Source organism: Poecile atricapillus, chromosome 1 (assembly GCF_030490865.1).
Source record: "Poecile atricapillus isolate bPoeAtr1 chromosome 1, bPoeAtr1.hap1, whole genome shotgun sequence".
Taxonomy (NCBI): domain Eukaryota; kingdom Metazoa; phylum Chordata; class Aves; order Passeriformes; family Paridae; genus Poecile; species Poecile atricapillus.
In genome coordinates, this window is record NC_081249.1 from 138,034,420 (window position 1) to 138,056,439 (window position 22,020).

At 42.9% G+C, this 22,020-nt stretch overlaps 1 protein-coding gene across 2 annotated transcripts in view; it reads left to right on the plus strand.

Annotated features, from left to right (window-relative positions):
- PRR5L (proline rich 5 like) overlaps positions 1–22,020 on the plus strand; it is a 41,352-nt gene that overhangs the window by 8,055 nt on the left and 11,277 nt on the right. For both annotated transcript variants that reach the window (XM_058851276.1, XM_058851267.1), the window contains exons 2-6: positions 4,698–5,058; positions 6,439–6,519; positions 9,956–10,004; positions 18,856–18,913; positions 21,801–21,892. In XM_058851276.1, the coding sequence (XP_058707259.1) occupies positions 4,889–5,058; positions 6,439–6,519; positions 9,956–10,004; positions 18,856–18,913; positions 21,801–21,892 (450 nt within the window). In that variant the 5' untranslated portion in view covers positions 4,698–4,888. The remainder of the gene's footprint in view (positions 1–4,697; positions 5,059–6,438; positions 6,520–9,955; positions 10,005–18,855; positions 18,914–21,800; positions 21,893–22,020) is intronic.

Sequence of the window (22,020 nt, forward strand, 5' to 3'; positions counted from 1 at the left end):
TCATAAATGTCACAACTGCATGGAGCATATAAAAGAGAAATATAAGCAAGTGTATATTTTTCTTCATGAAGGGGCTATTTTTAACACTAAAAATAATTAAATGGCACAACATCAGTTATGTCAGAATAAATCATCATTCTTTATTGCTCTGTTTCATTCTCCACTACTTCTTTCCCTCCTGTTTTAATGTTACTTTTGGAGTTGTGGCTTCTTGGTGTGAATCTGTTGTGAAGTAATGTTGGTGAAAGTTTTCTCTAAGAAGCAAAAAACAGTTGTAATTTTTTTCTGTCATGTCACTTCTGTTAGCAGCTGTTGCTCTGAGTTTTGCAGAGAAGACATCAGAGGAATTTTAAAAGGTCTGCTCTGTCAAATCTCAGTTACCATGGGCCTTTTGTTTGTTTTGCCCAAGATTATCATGAAGATTCATCATTTGGAGAAATTGCTGCCGGTTCTTAATTTGGTTTATTCTTTCTTTAGTAGAGAGAGAGATTGAAGTAGGGGTAGCTCCTGGTCTTGCTTTTCCTCCAGACGGGCAGATGTATTATGGCCTGTTATGAGGGAAAGGTCGATTCATGAAATCATTTTATAATGATCTCTCTGTTGTTTTTCATGGCTAACAGAAAACAAATAATAAAAATTTCCTAGCTTCAAGACTGTAATGTTTTTATAAATGTCTGTATTTATGTGTGTTGTAAGAGGATTTGTCTCAATGCTCAATTCTTTTCTTTGAAGATTCAGATTAATCCTAAAAGTGTTTACTCAGATGTGATGAATTACAAGTAGATGAAATGACATTTTTGTCAGATTGACTCATTGTCCTGCTGTGCTGCCTCAGTTGGGAACATCAACTCTAATCTCTGCAGAGTTAGCTCCCTTGAAGACTTGAGTTTTACACAGGTGACAAATCTGCCTTGTTATAGGTGTAGAGGGTTTTGGTAGCTGGACTTTGTGACGGTAATCAAAGATAAGCAAAACACAAGGACCGGGGAGGGTGGACATCTGGAAGGGAAGGAGGAGCAGTACCTATCTCTCTGACTTAGTCATGACAAGTGCCTTGCCAAAAAAGGTCTGCAGGGTCACTAAGCAAGATGAGGAGAGTGGGGAATGTTTTAGGATATATCAGCTGGCAAGAGTTTGAAATCCCCTGATGCCATGTAAAGCATTATCCCAGCAGCTGAAGCACGTGGCAGTGAAAGATTATCTGGTGTGGCTGTATGTCTTATGCAGTCACTGCACTTCAGTCCCTGACTCTTAATGTCTTTTATAATTGATGGAGAGAATGTTGCTTGGTGCCTGGAACATGCTGCATCCTCGTGTCTCCCATCATTCTGTGTAAAAGGGGAAAAGTAATTACTTCTCTGTAAAGCTATTTCTAGTTCTGTGGTTGCTAATAGGATTATGATTATTAGAAATTAAATTTTATTTTCTAAATATAATGGTTTCTTCTAAACCACTTTAATCCTAGCAAGAAGAAACTGCAGAAGTGAAGGAGTTTATACTGAAAGCCTCTAAGAGAGCAGTGTCTGTTTCTGACCATTTCTACATAATTCTGTAAGAGTTTTCACAGCAAAATGAAAAGGAAAATTCTTCCTTGCTCAGCGTTTTGCTAAATGCTGTTCATTCCCAATAGCTCAAATAGCCTGAATACCATGAGGGCTTCTTACTAACCTATAACTATGTTAATGCCTTTCTTGCCACAGGAGTAGTTTCTCCCAGTAAAAAGCCAGAAAATTGCACACTGCAGAATGCACACCACAGATATTGCCAAGAAACTGCTGCTGCAACCTCCCTGTGAAAATGAAGCATTATTTACAAGGCTTCCTTGCTTTGGGGAAAGCTTTCAGTGGGAGCTAGTTGCTGTGAAAGGAAAATCTGCTGTGATGGAAGTGTTTGATTGGGTTCAGGTGCTTTGTTGTACCTTCAGGTGGGTGCACAGGATCTGCAGAGTACATGTGACAAAAATCAGATTTTTAGTAAACACTCTGTTACTTTGAGCTTTATGAAAGTCTGAAAACAGTATAAATGGGCTGTGGGCATGGGGAGAGAGTGCCACAGATTGGCATTTCCAGTTCTGGTAACATAAGGACCAGCTATGTTTGGATACCATTCAGGGTTAGCCTGCCTTCAGAGTTTGTTGTGCCTGCCATTCAATTGTTACTGGGTTTAGAGAAGATAGGAGAGATTAGTGTCTTTGAGTCCTGGAGAAATAAAAATGTCTCTGAATCAAATCCTAAAGATGAAAGTCTTGCTTTAAATTCCTAATGAGATTTTAAAGTGAGGTTCTCTTGGCAGTAACATACATTGCAGGCTGGGTTGGGGGAGGCAGAGGGGTGCCTTATCTGCTCTTGGCAGGCAAGAGCTTGTTTTTATCTAACCTGGTGACTTTTAACAGAGATTAAGGAAAACAACATGCATGTTTCAATGAGCTTAAGCACATTCTCTAGGTAAGAAGTGCTCAGGAAATTCATTGTGGGGCCCAGTGTAATGCCATGGTTCTGCTGTGTGGAATCAGTCTTGTAAATCCATAGCCCAAGCTCAGAAGTGACCTTCCTGATGGTGATGTTCTACTGTTTGCCCAGAACAGGACAAAGAATTTCCTACCCATACTTAAATTTATATATGCTAAGGCACAGAGATTGTTATATTGTTTTACATTTCTGAATTTAAGCTTTACCCTTGCAACTTAATATAATTCAAATGAATATAAATGCATCCTACAAAATGATTTCATTACTGGGGAGAAAGGTGCTTGCATGCCTTTGTGGCACCTGGAGTAGTGGTAAGACGAGGCTTGTAGGTTAGCACATTAACCACTGCTTTCTAGCCTGGTTAAATGCCTGCTAGAAATAATGCTTATATTGCATCTTTTACCTCTGAAAGTGAAAGGTGTCTCTGCCTGTGGCAGGGGGGTTGGAACCAGATGGTCTCTAAGGTCTCTTCCAACCCAAATCATTTTGCGTTTCTGTGTGTAAAGATTGTCAAGTGAGAAGTTTGACAGTGCTGCTGGGAGAAGTGAGCTGTCACTCATTCAGCTCCTCATGCTGTCAGCTTTGGAGCTTGTAGACAAACATTGGCACCAGCTCTTGCTTTGCAACAGAAACAGCCGCTCTACTTGGGCTTTGCCTCGCAGCCACCCTTTGGTCTGCTGTGAAAAGAACCTGTCTCGGCTCTCCAAGGTGCTGTAGCTTTTTCCTCTGCTGATTTCTGATGTGGTTACAGTTGTCAATGGAGAAATTGCTGGCAGATTGAAAATGTGAGGGCAATGTCAAATGAACTGCTGCTGCAAAAGATGCACAAAAGATCCTGCTGCTGTGGTTGCACTAGTTTACATTTAGTATTGATGTCTTAAAGTTATGACTTTGTTTTAATTTTAATTGTAACAGAGCAGCCAAAGAATCAACAGATTGCTGCCCTTTCAAGCAAAACCAGTTAAGACTAAGCTTATGTCACAAAAGGCTGTCTGGGCTTTGTAATCTCTGAAGACAGCCAGGAGTTGTCTAAGGCAGGAAAAAGTTGTACTTGTAGCCATGTTCCAGTTCCACAGAGATCTCTGCAAACTGTATTTAGCTTGTGAGGGTATAACAACCATATTTATTTCTTGAATTGCACCAAGAATGATAGTACTGTGTGTTTCAGTGCCTAAAAAATGGAGTGTTTTCTCCATTTTTCCTCGTTGGCAGGGCCTGTAGTGTCCGTGGCACAGCAAGGGCCTTGCAAAGGCTTCGTGGTGATTGATCAGAATCTGCCAAGGCTGTGCAGAACTGGGGTAACAAAGTGAGCTCAGTGTAAAATGGGGCTGGCCACATGGGAAGAAGGCTGCTTTCTTGCATGTAACACTCACCTCATGCTGAAGATCTAGTAGAAAAGAGATCTTGCTTTACGTCTTTCATGTGCTGTTCAGTTACACAACTTTTTGTTTGTTTCTTTTCCCCCTCTGCTCTCCTGTGTCCCACATCTCATTCTCCAAACTGCCAGCTACATCTACTGCTTGTATTCATCTAAAGTGGGAGGATTTCAAAGTACAGAAGCTTTGCCAAAGTTTTTTTGTGGCTTTTATTCAAGCTCAGTTCTTCTATTTCTGTGGTTTACTTGGGGCTACATAGTCATCTACATGGAGACGATGATCAGAGTGGAAAATACGGGCATTTCGTAATTGGCCTAGCAATTACTTCTTGTGCTGTAGAAAAACCAGAAACATAAAAGCCCTGCTTATTCTCAAAATATCTGGATGTCAGAACTCTTTTGAAGAAGCTCCTTATGATATCCTTTTTGTAGTGAACTGATAGCATGTGGGTTTATTCTCTTGCACAACACTTCTCAAAAAAAAGCACTGTGTTAGTCTGTTCATCTTTTTTTTCCATTGTTCATCTTTTCTACCTCTCTAGTGGAATGGTTTTCTCTTTCCCCAGTTAATGCTATTTTATAGACAGGCCGAGTGGCTAACTATTTAAAGGTATTTGCAAAGTGCCTCTGGCAGAAGAGTTGAGTCATCTCTGTTCTTGCATCTCTGCAAATTGAAGTTAAAAGAGAGACCATGCTTGCATTTCTGTTGGGTCATTGTTTAAGGGGCAAGATAGGAAATGGCACTGTTGAAGAACTCTGGAATTCCAGAGTCTTCGAAAAGCTGCTGTTAATGGCACAGGATATTTTCCTCCTTCCCTTCTCTGCCTTACTTTTTTCCTTTCTCTGCATTGCAGGATTGCTTCAGTTCCTTCATCATGCAGTGTGTGGCACAACCCGGCACGGTGGGGAACTGCTAGTGCAGGGCTGACTCTTTGGTTTTAACTGAGTCCTTGGGCTTGAAGACTCATGGACATTGCTGAGATTGGCGCTTGAACCTTGGAGAGAAGAGCCTTTCTGATGGTCCTGCTCAGCTCCACCTGACCCTATGAAAGGAGGGTTCACCGTAGCTCTGTCCTTGGCGCTCCAGTTCCACAAGATGGGCTCGTTCAGAAGGCCTCGACCTCGCTTCATGAGCTCCCCTGTCCTCAGTGACCTGCCTCGGTTCCAGGCAGCCCGGCAGGCGATGCAGCTCAGCTCCAACTCTGCCTGGAACAGGTGAGCAGGGCCCACCTGGGTGAGCCCTTGCCCTGCAGTGGCTCCTCAGTGCCAGGGTCATGTGCATCTTACGCTTGTGCTTCACACCATTTATGACTAAGCTTATCTGTTTATAAGCATACACAAATTTTTGGCATGTCCAGACTTTGCTGGCATTGAGAGCATCTGTGGAGTGGAAAAATTTAGACCTACTAATGCTCAGTTGGCTTTGGCCAATGTTGTTCAGCCATACTGTCTTGAAGTAAAGCAGAACGGCTTTTTGTTAACAGTTGCATCTTTGAAGTACCATTTAGGAAAACACATTCCTAGTACTGTAATAAGTGCAGTTTATTAATTCACAAAGGCATGTATTTGCATATTATGAAGCTTTTATCGCAGTCAAGTTCCTCTAACAACAACTAAGCTTGTGGCTTCAATCAGCATTTCCTATTGATAGCTAAATCCTGTCTGCTGTGCATGTCACGCAGCAACAGCAACTGGAAAAACAATGTGAAAGGTGAAGAATGTGATGTCTTATGTCTTGATGTAATGGTCTGCTGCTACCAGAAGTGGGTGTTCCCACCTTCTATTCTGGCACCTGGCACCAGCTCTGTGCTCTGCAGACCGTTCTTGCTTGCTGACCTAGCTCAGTTTACCAGTGTCGCGCAAAAGTAGCCTGGCAAAAACATCACAGTTTTGTGCCATGATAGTGGCTGAGATCTGTGAAGCATGCAGATGCTATAACTGGCCCACAGAAGAGAATGTCTGTTCAGGGAATGACATATGCCCTTGTTAGCCACGGCAAGCTTTAGACCTTCTAAAACCTTCTTGTCTGCTGTCACTTTATAACTTCCTCTGTGCTGGTGAGAGAATTAGAAATACTCCAACAGCATCTTCCAAGCATTCACGGGGCTTAAACTTGGATCTGACTGAGGGGATGCTGGCTGCAGAGCATCTTCCAGCATGGCCAGGGTCTTGCCAGATGCTGCAGAGTGGGTGGTTCCTGGTAGGATCATGGATAATTCAGTGTGATGTGTTCAGCAGATATTACCAAAACTCTCTGTCTCCTCATAGCAACATAGCAACTTTGCTGCAGCACACAGCAAAGATCCCCCAAACAGTTGTTCAAGAGACATCTGGCACGAGCTGTGTCCCTGTGACAACTTTCCCTTGCTTATCCCAGGCAGAACTCAAGTTAGTTGGTTCTGCGTTGTGTCCCAGGGGAGATGCAGGTAATTAAGAGTAACAATTTCAAGGTGATATATAGTGGAAATATTTAAGGGTAATTAACTTCACCTGCTTGTAATCCCTCTGCTTTTGGTGTCTTGCTAATGCTGTGCTCTGTGGTAAATCACACTGTTATTCATGGATGTTGTCCTGTCTCATTTCTTTTTTTGGCAGCGTCCAAACAGCAGTGATAAATGTGTTCAAAGGGGGAGGCTTGCAGAACAATGAACTTTACACTCTCAATGAAAATATCAGGTAGGTTGCTGAAATGCATGAAAATTGATTTTTGTTGTTGCTTGTTTGGTGTTTACTGGGGTCTGTTGCCTTCAGAACCACAGTTAGAAGATACTGGTGGGAGGAGAAGGGATGAAAGCAAACTTAAGCACAGCTTTGGGATTTCTGGCTAACTTCTTGCTATTGAGTGACATGAATGGCACAGGGTATTTGCATAATTTTTCTCCACCTTGTGTGGATATGTAGCTTTGATAGGGGCAGGTTGTGTATTGACTTGGATTGTAAGGTTTTTGTTCCTTCTTAAGAGCTGTGCCTCTTTTGGATATGTTTTATACATGATAATATTGGCATCTCTTTTCTGAAACGGAACTGCTCAGTGCCGTGGCGTGTTTAAAGCAAACCACAGCATTTCATTTAAAAGCTTAATCTTCACAGATAGTTGCAGAGCAAAACCTGAAAATATGAACCGTAAAGATAAAACAACTAAAAACTTGATAACATTTTTTGTCACCGATACTAGTGATGGTTAAAAGTATTATTTTCTTTTAAAAGCAGGTTTCATGATTATCTGTGGTTTCATTCTGATTAGTTGGAAAGTTTGATAAGCAATAGATAGGACTGTAGAGAAGATAAAGAACTATTTATTCTTGCCTTGGTTCCAAGTGCTGCTGAGAGGAGTGTTGTCAGGGCTCATAGATGTAGATTCCTCCTTCTGTTTTTACCACTGCACCATATAAATTCATCAAGAGTGCTGTCACGCATGTCTTTACTTCTTTTATATGCCCTCCCCTCATTCCTATTGCATTTTTTTGAGCTCCAAAAGATTCAAATGGCAATTTGAGCTAAGTATGTATTAAACAGCAGTCTAAACTGCCCCTTTCCCCACTTTCAAAATAAATGTAGCTATCAGGGCAGGAGACTCTGACCAATTTGGTCTAGTCCCAAACCCTAAAAGTTTAATGTAATTCCTTCTGAGAGTTGAGCAAGGGCAGCATCTTGTGCTTTAATTATATTTTAGTGTGTTCAGGTCAGAAGTCTTCAAGTTAGGTTTAAGTACTTGGAGCAGTCTTAATTCTCCATGGGATGAGTATTTGTGGACATGAAAATAAAAACAGATGTCATAAGGCTTGGGAAATACCTAAAGCCCCAGCTTGTTAGCAGACTTGGGGAATGGCTTTAGGCTTTGTGACTCTCCTGTTGCCCATGGCAGTGGCTGCATCCTGCTTTTGCCTTGAAGTTCAAGCAAGGTGCTTCTTCCCACCTTTCCAGGAGGCAGTACACTGGGCAGAACTGCTGTAGTGTCTGGGCTTGGCCCCACTGGCTGGACCATGCTCTCTTCCTGCTGGCTGCTGAAGTGGAGGCAGACTGTCAAAAACCAGGCAAAGAGCAGGAAATTCTTTATGAAGTGTGTATGCTTTGAGAGCAGTGCTGCTGGTGGGAGGGGAAATGCCCTTTTGCACAGATGTGCGCTGCCAGGCTGTACTTGGAAGCACTCACCTTGAATTACATGATTAATGTTCCTGCAGGTGCCCTGAGCATTGGTTACATCTCCAAATGTCACTCTTTAAATAGACCATTTCACATCCAAGTAGCTCATTAATGCCCATCTAAGGAGCAAAGGACAGGCCTCTGCATGTGTGTTTGTAGGAACACCTGCAGCCTCACACCTGTGGTTCCTGATGGAGCTCCCACCTCGGGGTGAGCTCTGTGCACGAGGTGAATCTCCAGCTTCACACTGGAGAGAAGCCAGCCCTCTGAGACAGACAGCACTTGTGTGCCATGAAGTCAAGCTGGCATGCTTTCCTTGCCCTTGCTCGCAGTTCTCCACTCGGTTCCTGGGCTGTACTTTGCTAATGCAGCAAGAGGCTCTCAGGTTCTGCACAATGCTTCGTCATTTGGCAGAGGGAAACACGGGACAGTTTTAAAGGAGGGTGGTAATGACAGGACCAGGAGATGAGCAGGTGGTAACATTTTGTTCTGGATTGCTGCCACCAAGTTTTTATCTTGCTGTGATTTGATATCATCTCACTAGCTAATTTTTTATTTATTTTATTTTTTAATGCTCTGAAAGTCAGGTGTTGCAGCAAGAGTAAATGTAAGAAATGCCTTCAGTAAATGAAATTTCTATAAGTGGGAGGTGACCTGGCCATGCTTAGGAGGAGACCCCTCCCTTGAATTTTTTTCTAAGGTGCAAGCCTCTGGTTGCTGGTCTTACCTGTATGAAGCCAGATCCTGCTGGGCTTGTCAGTCAGCTGGAGGAGAACCTGCTGGATTTGGCTGAAGCCAGTGGAAAAGCTTCTGACAAATGGGTCCCCAAAGACTTACCTGATTTATTGATTTCACGGACACGTGCTTTGATTTGGGTGGGTGAATATAAGCACTCAGAGAGAGAAAGAGTAAAGGCATGCTGGCATACAAATACATGTAGAAGCATTGTAAAATGGTTAGAGAGGAAGGTTGTCAAATTTAACTTTGATCAGAGATGAGGTAAAGTGGTGTAGTTTGTTGGTACAAACCCAGCCTAAGAACTGTGTGGTTGTTGATTCAAACGGTGTTTTCAAGCACTCTTGAAATACTTCACATTGGTAAAAACCGAAACTCTTAGAGCAGAAAAAAAAAATAAAATGCAGTGTTTGGCGTTGGAAAGTGTTGGGCAACCTTGAAATTTTAGGCAGAATTTACTGCTACAGAATTTATTCTCAGTCACTGTAAGCTTAAAGTGCAAATGCACTGAACTTTCTAAGTTGTTTTTTTCAATGCTGCCTCTGACGTAAAACAATCCTGATTTTTATATAGATATATTTTTTTAAAAAAATACAAATATGTATTAGAATTTAAAACTTTTATCACAGCCTGACTTAAAAGCCAACAATTTTCATCAGAAATACTTCTTTAGAGTGGCTTTTGCCTGTATGTATTTAAAAAACTTCTTGTTAAATTTCTAGAATTTCTTCCTTGGAAAATATGCCTTCTTTTTTTATTGTCTGAAACGTGGTAGTTAAAATGTGGCTGCAGCTTCTGCTTCATCTCTCTTATCCTCGCCTTCTGCTTCCAAGAGAAAAGGAAGTACAGTATTAGGGAGATACGTTATCTTCAGTGACATGAAAGGCATCTTTGTTTAAACAAAAAAACCAGAAAAAATTATGGATTTCAATCTAAATAACTCCAAATTTTCTCCCCGGCTTTCTCTTCATTCAGGGGGATAATTTCTCTTTTTGCTTGTTCTAGGTGTCTGGTTTATTATTAGAAGACTTTGGAGAAACTGTTTAATTCCTTTATAATTTGGGAATAGCCCTTGTAAAATACGTAACTGTAAGAGAAATCTAGCAGTGGCCAAAAGGACCTGTTCCCATACATTCCTGTGTCTGTGGTATGACTGGTAGTAAAGTGCAGATAGAGCTGTAAGAAATGACCAGCAGTGGCTGCTACTTCATGGCTCCATTCCTTCTGTCTACAGACGGCTGCTGAAGAGTGAACTTGGATCCTTCATCACAGATTACTTTCAGGTATTGCATGACTTGCTTGCTTTGTTCTGAGGTTTGCTCCCTTCAACTTTTTAGCCTATAACAAAATTAGGATCCCTTTTTACATGCGTATAAAATTTGTTTTTCTTTTGCTGCAGAAGGTGATGGGGGTACTGGACTTTTTAAATGTGGGCCATATAGCCCTGGGAGTAATTATTTTTATTCATGTGAGTACAGAATTAAGGAGAATATTCCTTTGCACTTAAGAAAGGCTGCTAGTAGCCTGCCAAGATCAACAAGGAATTCACTTGAAGATTTTAAAGAGGATGGGATGCGTATTCTTGAGTGTAGAGAATTGAAAAGTGAGTTTTCTGCAACAGGGGCCGGCAAAGGGAAAGAGGAGAGATAACGATGACTGCCTGGAGGCAGGAGGGGGAAAAGAGTAGGAAGTTTCTATCAGCAGCAAATCAGCCTGGGTGCTGTTTGCCTTTTAGTCCCACAAATACAGCTGAAGCTTCTGAAAGAGGAAAATATGAAAGATGAAGGAAGACTCCAACAATCGCAAGTGTGACTATGTGTTGCTGCCTTTTATTGACACTGGCCAGAGAGACAGAGGTTCACCCTGAAAGCCTGCTGGATGAGTTTTAGAAGGCACTGATGGCTGTCAGTGTTTTAATTTGTTCAGTGTGGTGTTGATTAAAAGAAAAAAAAAAGAAAAAAAGAGGAGGTGCTGGAAACAAGAGGGTTTTCTTCCCTTTGAGTAAGAGAGAGAGAAAATTTCTGTACTTTCTGAAGCGGCTGATGCCCCTGTGTGCATGCTAACAGCATAAAAGAGGAAAAAGAAGACTAGTGTTGTTTCCTATCAGATTGCGTGATTTATTAGATTACATGACTTTAAAAAAATCCCCCTGCTGTGCTATCAAGTGAGAAGAAAACTCCTGCCCCAGGGGCAGTTATGTTTCACTTCCTCAGCCCCTCTCTGCACAAGTTGTTTACTGCACAGGCAGCTTCTGGCAGCACATGGCAGGATGTTTCCTAGACCCCGAGTGGGGTGGCAGCCACCAGCACTCACATTTAGTTTCTGGGGTATTTTTGCTCAGTGTCAAAAGGAGTAACTTGGCATCTGTCAGACTTTAGCCTGAGGTAAAACTCTTGGTGCAGGGAGGTTGTGAGACAAACCGTGAGCTAAAGGCTATTGTCGGAAGTGAGATTTTTCCCTCTGTGAGCTAAGTTGCAGACTTACTTCTGATTCTAGACTAACAGCACATGGCCATGATAAAAGTTACCACTCCCTCCTGAATGTCTTTCCTCAAAAATCTTGGGGCCACAGAGCGGGGAAGGACTGTTCACATGCCAAAGAAGGGCTGACAACATTATTTCATTTGTCTGTGGGTTCTGTTTCACTGCTGATGCCAGCTGATTTATGGCAGTACTGCTTCCACCAAGATGAGTAGAGTTGCATCAAGCTGCTGATTTGGCTGAAAAACAACCTTGAAAGAAAAAAAAATGAAGTTTCCAACTACTTCCTTTGACGTGTTGTGGTCATCACCTCTGACATGGGGGAGGTGCTGGGAGTGGGTCACCAGGATGCAGAGTGGAAGTGCATCTTTTGGCAGTGACTTCCTCTGACATCTGTTAAAGCCCACTGAAAGCTATCCCAAGAACCAAGTTTTCTGTTCTCTTGCATTGAAATGGACCCTGAAGAATATGCTCTCTGTGTAGCCAGGCAGTTTTGAATATCCTAGCAGCAATTAGAACAACTAACTGGACCATGTAATATTCAGATGTGATAAACTGACTTGAATGTTTTCTATTTCTTATGCCATGGCACTTATAGCTAGAGTCACTAAGAGGAACTTCAACATCACTTTTGTTTTAAGAGTTTGGGATTTTACATTATGTAAATTTTATACGCTCATACATGCACATTTTTTATAACCATTGAATATTCAAGACTAAAATGGAACAGAGCTTTTATAATGAGACAAAGCTACCTTTGTGATCAACTTGACTTGATTACTCACAAGTCCTTTTCATCAGCACTCATGCAAATTAACAGTTTTTAGCTCCTGAAATTGCTAAAGGAATATTTAGGAAATGGTTGGAGTTTATGCAGTCTTTTCCTGCTACCAAGCCATCATCATACCAGAGTTAGTGAGTCTGTTTTGTCTTTGAAAGAGAAATATAATTCCCGTAAGGGCTGCAGTGTGAACTCTGATGTTTCATTCTGAGGGAAAGTTGTGTTTATAAATCTGCCGCTTTAGCAATCTTGCTGTATATACAACCCCTTTCCTTGGACTGAAGCCTGAGTGCAAATGCCAGATAGTTGGGACTTGTAGCATTTACTGCAGATCTGCCTTAAAGGAGTGTTTCATGCTCCAGGTTTTTCAGTACTGACTTTGCCCATGAACTGATGCGAGAATTTCCTGAAAAGAGGCGCTTGGTACCTACCTCTCTGCTCAACAAGCCAGCAGGGCTCTCTCTGCTGGGTTAGTTTGCTGGTGGTCAGCTGAACTGCAGTAGGTGGAAATCCTATGACCATGGAAGGTAAGAGGCTGGGATTTGGAGGAACAGGGTGCACTGGCAATTGGGACTTCTGCGGTGCAGCTGTGTGATGTTTCAGATAAGCTCCCTTCATTTTCCTACTGTCTGGGCCTCGTGTTGGTAGAGAAAAATTTTTTAAATATAAAATTAGCAAGCATTGATAAATAGATGTGTTGTCTGCCTAATTCTGCAAACGGCCTGAAACAAAACCTCTGGAAGGGGTGAACTGTGTCATTTCACTCTGTGTGGGCTAGTTAATCTTGAAACTCATGGGGGGCAAAATGGAAATGCATTTTATGTATATTAACTGCTAACTGTCTCCTCCCAAGGCAGAGAGACCTGATCCCTTCCCAGGCACTGTAACCTCTCCCAGAACCCATAGGCTGCAAATGCAGAAAGTCAAATGCCCAGAGCTGATGCCTGATGTCCTCTCCCCGCACTGGCAGAGCTGGTAGGTGAGGAATGGCAAGTGGACTGTGTTTCCTCATCTAATCCAATTAGATCTTTGATGTGTTAAAAACAGAGGCAAGCTGTTACATAATTTCCAGCCTGCTGCAGTGGAGAGCTGCTGGAGGCGGCAAGTCCTGACTCAGAATTAGACCCAGCTTTCTGTTTGTACGCGAAGCTGCAGAAGCTGCGACGTGCACACATTGCTGAGGTGTCAGGCAAAGTCCAAGCAGCAAGATGATAATGAATAGCTGAAAAGTAAGTGGTGTCAGCAATGAGGCAAGCATAGATCCAAACCAAAACTGATTTTATCTTCTGCATTTAGAGCAGTCAGAAGAGGTGCTGGTGAACCTTCCTGTGGTCAGAGTCCCTCTGGCTGCAAGGGAGCGAGTGCCCCAGCTCTGCAAGGTGGCTGCAGTAACAGGGGGAAACCTGTGCTCCTCCCTCTTGTAGCACCATAAAGCTTTTGTTTGGGTCCCCACTGCATGTTTTTCTGGAACTCCAGCCTGGTGAGATGACTCCAGCATCTCTCATGATGTTTGCTTGCTCCTTTGAAAGGCTGCTTTGTGAAGCCCAGCTAACAGCTGAAAAGGCCATGTGGCTGCTTAGTCAAAGAGAAAAATACTGTATGTGTGATGCATTCTTCCTTGATGCCAGGTTTCTGTGTCTACCTGTTTCACAGCAAGGCAAGGAAATAATTGTGTAGGCTGTTGGAGTGATGGTGACTGCTGGACACAGGCAGCACTAGCTTTTCTGTGGCCAAGTTCTGTCTTGTGCCTGCTGCCAGGGGCTGCAGCAGCTCGGCTGCTGTGCAAGGATCAGAATTCACACTTGTGTGGTTTGCAAAGCTCAGCTGTGTGTCTGCAATACTCTTTTGGGTCAAGCTGGTCTTTATTATTGTATTTCTCTCCTCATTGGTTGGGAACCTCTGTTCATGCAGGTCTGCTAATTATTTCTGCTTCATCTGGCACTTTCTAGAACGGCTTTCATGGAGCAGCTCCAGAGACTCCATAGCAACTGCCTGGGTTCGTTATCATGGACAGAGTCTCCCAGCAGCTCAGCACTGCCACTGAGCAGAGGACCTAGTCCTGGGTGGCAGCAGGGACACCTCCTTTCAGGCCCTGCTCTCATGGGCTCTGTAGCTGTGTGTGAACCCTTCCCAAGGGAGCCTGCTTGCTCCCACTCAAAGTGTGCCATGGTGGGTGTGCCGTGGCCTGGCTGAGCAGCATCCCACCCGGAGCAGTGACTAATCAGGGTAAAGTCAGGGGCCCTGGGATTTTCCCAGAGCTGCTGCCTGGCTGGTTGTGGTCTAGATCATGGCAGTGCTGCCTACTTGGTCTGCCTGGTCTGCTCTCCTTCTTACTCTCCCTGTCTCACTTTCATCTCTTCAAGTGGGCTTTCTCTTTTATCTGTCGTGAACAAAACTGGCTCTAGGAAGAGTCATTTTAGGATGTGATTTCATATTTATCTTGCAGTTTCTCCTCTATGTAGACTCAAAGTGATCTCTGTGCTTCTGTCAGTATTTCCCCTCTTGTTAGAGAAAAGAGGATGGGGGTGAGGGGGTGTTATAAGTATGAGATGCTGCAGCTCACACAAATTTGTGTTTTGTAAAACACTGCCAAGACTTAGGTGGGTGTTTGTGTGCAGCTGGCAATAACTTTGTAGAAAATACTTGCCAAGTAAGTTTGGGTGATGCTTTTTTTCTCAAATTAACATCAAATTATCAACAAAGCAGTGGCTATGTGCTTGTAGAGCCTTTAAAAGTGTGGTTTAGCACTAGAACACAAAGCCTCAGTTGCCTTGAAAAAAGGGGGCTGCATTTAAGAAATGCTGTAGTGTTCTGTAGAAAAATTGATTTCCTTTCACCCAGCAAAATGAGGTCAATTATTTTGATGAGCATGTTGTGGATCAGTTTACTTCTGTTTCAAGCTTATGTTATTTGATGAACTATACTAATTTGTTAATTTGAAGGTGGCTTTTAAGAGCCATACTGACCATGTTTGGCTTGGAGACTTGAAGGGAAAGCAGAATTTATCCATAATTGTGTGCTTGTGTAAACCTTTTTCCCTCAAAGATGATGGCGTATTTGTTATTAGCAGGAGAATTCATTTGTACCTTGCTGTACTGCAGACATGGCTTTCAAACAAGTTGTGAAGTTGCCTGGGATGGCTTGAACCTCCTTGATGTTTTCTGTGCAGTTGCTGCCAAAGCTGCTTAGCTGTTTTTCACCAGCCTTCTGCTTGCATATAGCACCCAAAGCAGGGCAAGCTGTGCAGGTGGCACGGCTGTCACCCCAAAATCCTTCCTGTTGGTTGTGTGCAGAGGCTGGCACCACACCCATGCTGCTGACTGAGTGCTTCTGACAGGCTGCATCTGATTTGCCTCAGGCACAGTCCCGTGGGTACCGTTTTGCCCAGGGAGCTGCACAGGAAGGGAATGCCCAGCTCCTGCAGTGGGAGGGAGGGAGAAAGTGCTAGGCACTGCAGGCACCCTGGTTCGAGAGAGGAGCCCCAGCTTTCACCTTCTGGGAAGATGGTGAGACTGGAATTACTCCACTGGGCACAAATGGAGAAACTCACCTCAATTTCTCTAACAGGGAAGGGAAAGAGGAAAATAGCCGTGCCAGAAAAAAGGAAGGAATTATCAGGAAAATGAATGTGTTTTATAAGGATATCTGACTGCCTTCAAAATCTTTTTTATTCCCAATGATTTGAGCGTGGCTTACTTTAAGGAGTAGCAAACGCAGACATGTTATGGGAGGATCTTTACTGAGGAACAAATGAAAAGTGATTATTTTCGCTTTGAATCCTTGTCTTTAAAAACTTAGGGCATTAAAAAAATGTACTTAAGAGCTTTCTCTTAGCTGCCTTTCTTATTGGTGTATCTGAGATAGCTATTTTGGTTTTCTGCACTGAGAAAAGGGGTCAGCCTGTGAGATTTCACAAGGTCACTTCTATCTGCTGCAAAACTTCTCTCCAGATTTCTCAGCTGCACCTACGTGTGTTGAAGTCGGGACTTTGTTGCTCTGCACAGCAGAGTAGCAAAGAGTAAAGGTAGGTTTGCATCCCCCACAATGAACATATAGCATCCTGTGGTGTCCCAGCAGCAGGGTGAGGAAAACACCCTGGGGAGCCAGGAAAAGCTCCTATGGGGAGGGATGGGAATCACTGCTCCCCCAGGCTCCCAGTTCAGCTGTAACTGCAAAGAGATGGAAGGTGGTAGCTGAACTTTTTCAAATAAATGTACCCTTCAAGCTTACTTGGTGTGAGTCTTTATCTGGTCTTGCTTTAAATAGAAGATTTATTTTTTTCTCTTAGCTCTGTGCTCCTGGCAAGCGGGGGTGCAGCAGCAAAATGAGACTTGTAATCTAGACAAGGTCTGATACAGACCTCCACTGCAGCTGCATTGAGTAGCTTGTATTGATCTGTCAGCAAACCCTGTAGGGTTTGTTAATGATAATTTTCCTGTCTGGCTTGCTCTGAGGGATTAATGTTTGGAATGAATCAATTCCTAAGCCTGTGGCTTCTTGCAGAAAAGCTGGAGAAGTAACATTTCCAGATATTTTTAGGATGGGGAGAAGGGAAATGAAGTGTGGTTGATTTTATTTTATTTTATTTTTTTTAAGTCTCTTCCACAGGAAAAGGGAAAATCTGAGAGGATAAGTGAAAAGTCTGCAGTAACTACAGTAACTGTATAGACTTAATCTTGTTTTAGGGAAACCTTTAGAGTGAGATTATGCAATCTCTTTAACACATAGAATTGCTCTACTATATTCATAGGAGCATTATGAATTTCTTACCACATAGTAATGATTAATATATCTATTTTGCAATAGATACAGTAGTGCTGCCCATTAGCATGTAAAATGTGTTCCTTGGTTGCTCCCATAGCTGTGGAAGAAAAAAAAAAAAGTTCCTGGAAGTAAAAAATCAATAATACTAGCTTTTAGGCAAAGTCTCTGGAAGATTGTATCCAGAGTGGGAAACATACGTAAAATGAAATCTAAGGTTCTATGGCAGATAGAGAAGGAGTTCTTGAGAGAAAAACAAGAAAATAAGCATCACATCCTCATATGTGTGTGTGTATATATATATATATATATATATATACACATTTTTATTACAAAGTAATTTAAAATAATACAGTATTAAAGACCAGCTGTAAATTTCCCCTGCAGTATAAGAGAAGTAATAGCCTTGAGCTACAGGTTGAAAAATAAATAAATGAAATACTTTTTTTTAACAAACTGAAAGCATTTGGAAGGATCGAAGTGCCATGCCACTCCAACATTATCTATTGTTCAAGCAGAAAAATATTTATAGTGTAAGCGGGTTTCACATTTTTTCCCCTTATGGTTTTCTTCATTACAGATTTTTTTTTCCCCTCCTTTTTCACACTGTTGGCTTTTCCTGGGAAGTTTTTTTTTGTCTAGAGCATGATATATGTGTAGTTATTTATTTCTGTTGAACGGACATCCCGACAACTTAGTATTTCCCTCCAAAGCCCATATTTCTGCTACAGGATCTTCATAAAATAGTCACCTTCCCATTGTTGCTATCGTTGGGAAATGCTGTAGTTTTCCTTTGGTTGTGTGAACATATTTATTCAGCTTGCTAATTCCCGTTGTCATTGCCCAGGTGAAAAATATCTCCCAGCCTGAGAATGTCACAGAGCAATGTTTCCTCCTTTTTATACCCAGCTTTGTGTTAGCTTCTTGTTGAAGGGAGGATGCAGAGGTGTGCTGCTCTCTTGGCTTGTGGCACCTCCGCAGCTGCCTGTCTGTGTGTCAGGGCTGAGCCAGGCTGGTGTGTGGTTCCAGGAGGCAGGTTTATGATCCAGAGCAGGACCACCAGGGCAGGATGCACCATGGCAGCTCGTCAGGATGTTGTGGTGGTGCCCAGTGGGGTAGCAGCAGTGTCCACTGGGAGTGGAAAGAGATGTGCCTTGTTCCTTGGCTGATGGAGGGTTCAGAAGTGTAGCCTTGACCTTGTCCCCTATTAGAAACAAAAACTGTGTGATGAATAGTGAGGGAGTCATCTCTGTTTGTGGTCTACCCTGATACTGAATCCTGAGAGAGGCAGAAGGCCTTATTCTCTATCACTGATCTCTGTACCTTTTTTAGGATGCAGTAATAGTGTGTTATGTGGTGATTGCAGTGCCTTACTCTGGGATTCTCAAAACTTTTCAGAATAATTGATTCACCTGTAAGGAGAACAAAAAGATAGGTGTTGTTTTTGCACCATTCCTACATTTGGGGAAGTGGGAACAAAAAGCTAATCAGGTATTTGGATGTCCTGAACTGCAAACAGGCTTACTGATATCTTTATCTGTCTGGTCCGTGAGGGTTCAGTTTGTCTAGAAAGACCTGACAGTTCTTCTGCAGCTTTACATCTCATATTAAGGTGATCCAGCTTCTCAATACAAAAAGAATGGCCTCATGGAAAGACAATAGGTAGGAATAGAGAAGTAGATGTTAGGGAGCTGAACTTGGCCTACTGTGCAGTTAGACAAGCAATGAGCAAGTGCAAAAAAGAACAGAGTGGAGCATTTTCATAGCATTTGACTCTGATTGCCTCCATCATGTAACTGAGTTCTAGCACATGTGGGTGCACCATTACGGTAAGAAGCATTTTGTTTTCTTGACTCCCTCCCTGTGACCCTTCCCATTTCTGGGAGATGTTTCAATGCTGTGTCTTGCATTCTCATGTCTAGCTGAACAAGAGGGGGTTAAGGAATGTCTAGCTCACACTCACACTGAGATCAATGCTCACTGAGGTACTACAACTTGATCAATCTTTAGATAAATGCATGCAAAGTGGATAACATCTGACAAAAATGCATTCTTCCATGTTCATTATAGATAAATAAAAGGCAAATGCATGTCTCTCTTTTCTCTTGGCAGAACCAGCTCCTTGCGAAAGGGTTGCTGTTTATGGAGGAGAAGGTCAAGCTGTGTGAAGGTAAGTACAGCAGGAAACCTGTTTTGGAAGGGAGTTGTGCTTTGATGTTTGGTCAGATGAGATGATTTGCATGTCTGGAAAGCATACAGCCCTTTCTGGTGCTGCCCTGGGGCCTCACACAACCCCTGGGGAGCCCTTGTGAGGCTGAACAGAGGGTGGGCTGTTTGAATAGCCACAGAGCCACCATGCTCCCACCAGCCATAACTGCACCACAAAAGCAGGAGCGTGGGTCTCGTGTGGCAGCTGAACATGGGCTCATAGAATTTCCGTTCTGGACATGGATCCTATTGCAAAACTGCTTGGAACTGCCTTCTGCCTTTCATTTCTCAACATGATTTGCAGCTTGATGTAAGCACAGCTTTGGTTTCTCTGTCATGCTTTTGAGAGCTGAACTATCAAGCTTTGTGTAAATTTAAAGACGAGCAGTCCTTCGGGTGAGAACAAAATCCTTCAGGAAAGCTGATGACACATGGAGTTGTGTTCAGACTGCTGCTGCAGAGCCTGCAGGCCAAGGCAAGCGTGGTGTGGCCACTCAGTGTTGGACGTGTGGGGAGCTGGTCACATTTAGTAACTGTTTGCTCAAGTGAAGCCAGCACATCTTTATTAAAAGAATAAATCCTCTTTGGTTTGACCCAGTTTTCTAGCCTGCAGAGATAATCACCAGTGTGTTGTGTGTGGGTCGTTAAATGCCAATAGATGCTTATAATTTCATGTCATTGCTGGTCCTGGAGTCCTCTGCACCATTCTTCACCAAGTGACTTCACACAGCTGGGAGGCTGTAGGATTTGGGCCCCAGAGGAGTTAAGGGGTTGCCAGCCTCCTGCTTTGGGATGTGCTTATCCAGCATTTGCCCTGTGAGGGAGGAAAAAAGGCAGACTCCTGCATTTTCCAAAATGTGGGTACCTGCCTTGCCTCTGCCGGCTCTTCAGAATGAATGCTGCACAGCTTACCAGAGACGTTGGTTTCTGTACTCATAGAAAAGTATTCCAGTATCTGCTTTAGCATTATGAAAATTGAGTTTGAGTCTGTAATAAGCTGAGAGTTGCCCAAGAGTATTTTGCAGATGCTCAGGTAGTTTGGGTTAGATGAAGTTTCCCAGGCAGACAGCAAAACATCTTCTATGCCTCATTTTTCTGTCTCTAGCTTGAAGTGACACCAGAGCCACTTTGCTGTGCAGGCTGGCATCACTGCAGGAGATGACTCATGGGCATCTTTCTTTTATGATGTGTAGGCTCGTTGCAGGTCTTGTGGTCACAGCAATGAGGATTTCTTGTACACGCTTCTTGGTTAGTTCTGTCTTCCTGGAAAACTTATACTGCCCCTGCACCCAGACAGAGTGGCTGCAGGGCATAGCAATGTTTTATCTGTGTCTATTTTTCAATCACAGGCTCTTTAACATGATTTTTCTTTATACAGTCTGTCAGAATCTCTTTCAGTGCCTGCAGGATTTATTATTTCTTGAAGAAACAAACCATTCCTGCTTCTCCATCAGAAGGAGAAGTGACCTCTGACATTTCGTTCTGTCTTCAGACAGCAAAGCTTTGCAGTCCTGGGTAGGAGGCAGAGGAAGGAAAAATTTAAGCATTTAATTTGTTTCCTGTTGTCTTTTTTGCTTACACTTGGCTGTTGTGGTAATGGGTAGATGTTGTGGGGGTGTTGGGTAGTTTGTCTGCCTGCAGTTCCAGTTTTGAAGCCAGACTCATACCTGACACAGTGAAGCATCTCTTTGAACCTTCTTGTGGTTGTTAGTGGGCTGGCTCTCTGCTCAAAGGGAAATGTCTGCAGGATCTAGTCCTGCTGGCTCTTCTCTCTGGCTGTGTCCTAAGCAGAACAACCCATGGGCAAGCACAGTGAAAGGCTGTGTGGAAGTCTGCAGATGAGAAAAGCACTTCAGTACAGAGTGATCAGGCTCCTTTGAGTTACAATTTTACGTGTTCCTCATGTAGGGCCTTTAGTGACCTTGAGGGTGAGCCTTCAAACCTGACTTGAGTGGCCATTACTGCTCTTGGAGTCTAGACTGCTTGTAAGTTACTGTGGGAGATATCCTGGAAAATTCATCTGTCAGAAACTTGTGGTTTTAAACCTGAGTCTGTATTTGCACCTGAGATTTCCAGTGATGTATCTAAAACTTGAAATAAACACTGCAAACCTTTAGCTAAAAAACTTAGAGGCTTCGGCCCAGATGCTGCAGAGTGCACAGCTTTGTAAGTCAAACCTATGAGCATAATTTAATTACATAATTTGATTACAATTGTATTCCTGTTATGGGAATCACAAGATACATAGCTTAGTCTGCCTTCATTTTAATACATAAACTTTATATAAACTTCATTTAGTTACATTTGGGGATGTTTGTTTGAATTAGAGTCATATAAGGGTTGGCTACAAGTGGATTTAATTTGGGAACCTTCACAAGTGCCTCAGTTGTCATTAGTGCCTTTGTCAGGATTCCTGACAGGTGCCTGGTGCTGATGGAGGAGGCCCAGCTCTCCTAAATGCTCTCCCTGGCCCAGTTGCAGATGATGCTGGGTGATCAGCTGATGTTGGCTGTGACCTGCTGGTTCTCAGATTCAGCTGTTTCTGTGTGGCCTCTCCCCTGCTAGTGGAGCATGTTAACTGTGAGCTGTGCAATTGCACAGTCCTGTGCTGTGGAGTTAAAGCCTCTGGTTGAAGAGGGGCTTTGCTCTTTTTTTGGAATTGGTCTCATGTTTTGCACAGAACAAACAGTGGTCACAGCCTTGTGTCTCTGCCAGTTAAGGGTGATGACCAGTTTTGGGCTGAAGAAATGAAGTCCCTTGCTTGGGGAATTAGAAAGTCCTTGGAAAATCCAACTTGCTTTTAGTATCCCTGTCACTAAAGCTCTTGCTCCCAATCTCTGTTTTTGTAGGTGAGGATCGCATTGATGTCCTGTCTGAAATCTGGGATCACTATTTTACAGAGACTCTTCCTACACTCCAGGCAATATTCTATCCAGTCCAGGTAATCCTAATTACAGTTCAGTCAGGCAAAGCAATGTAACTGCAATGCCTGCTGATGGCAAGTGTTAACTTCTCTGCCGGCAGCACTGTTTGGCTAGTGGCTAAATATGTGTCAAAACCTTTAAACTA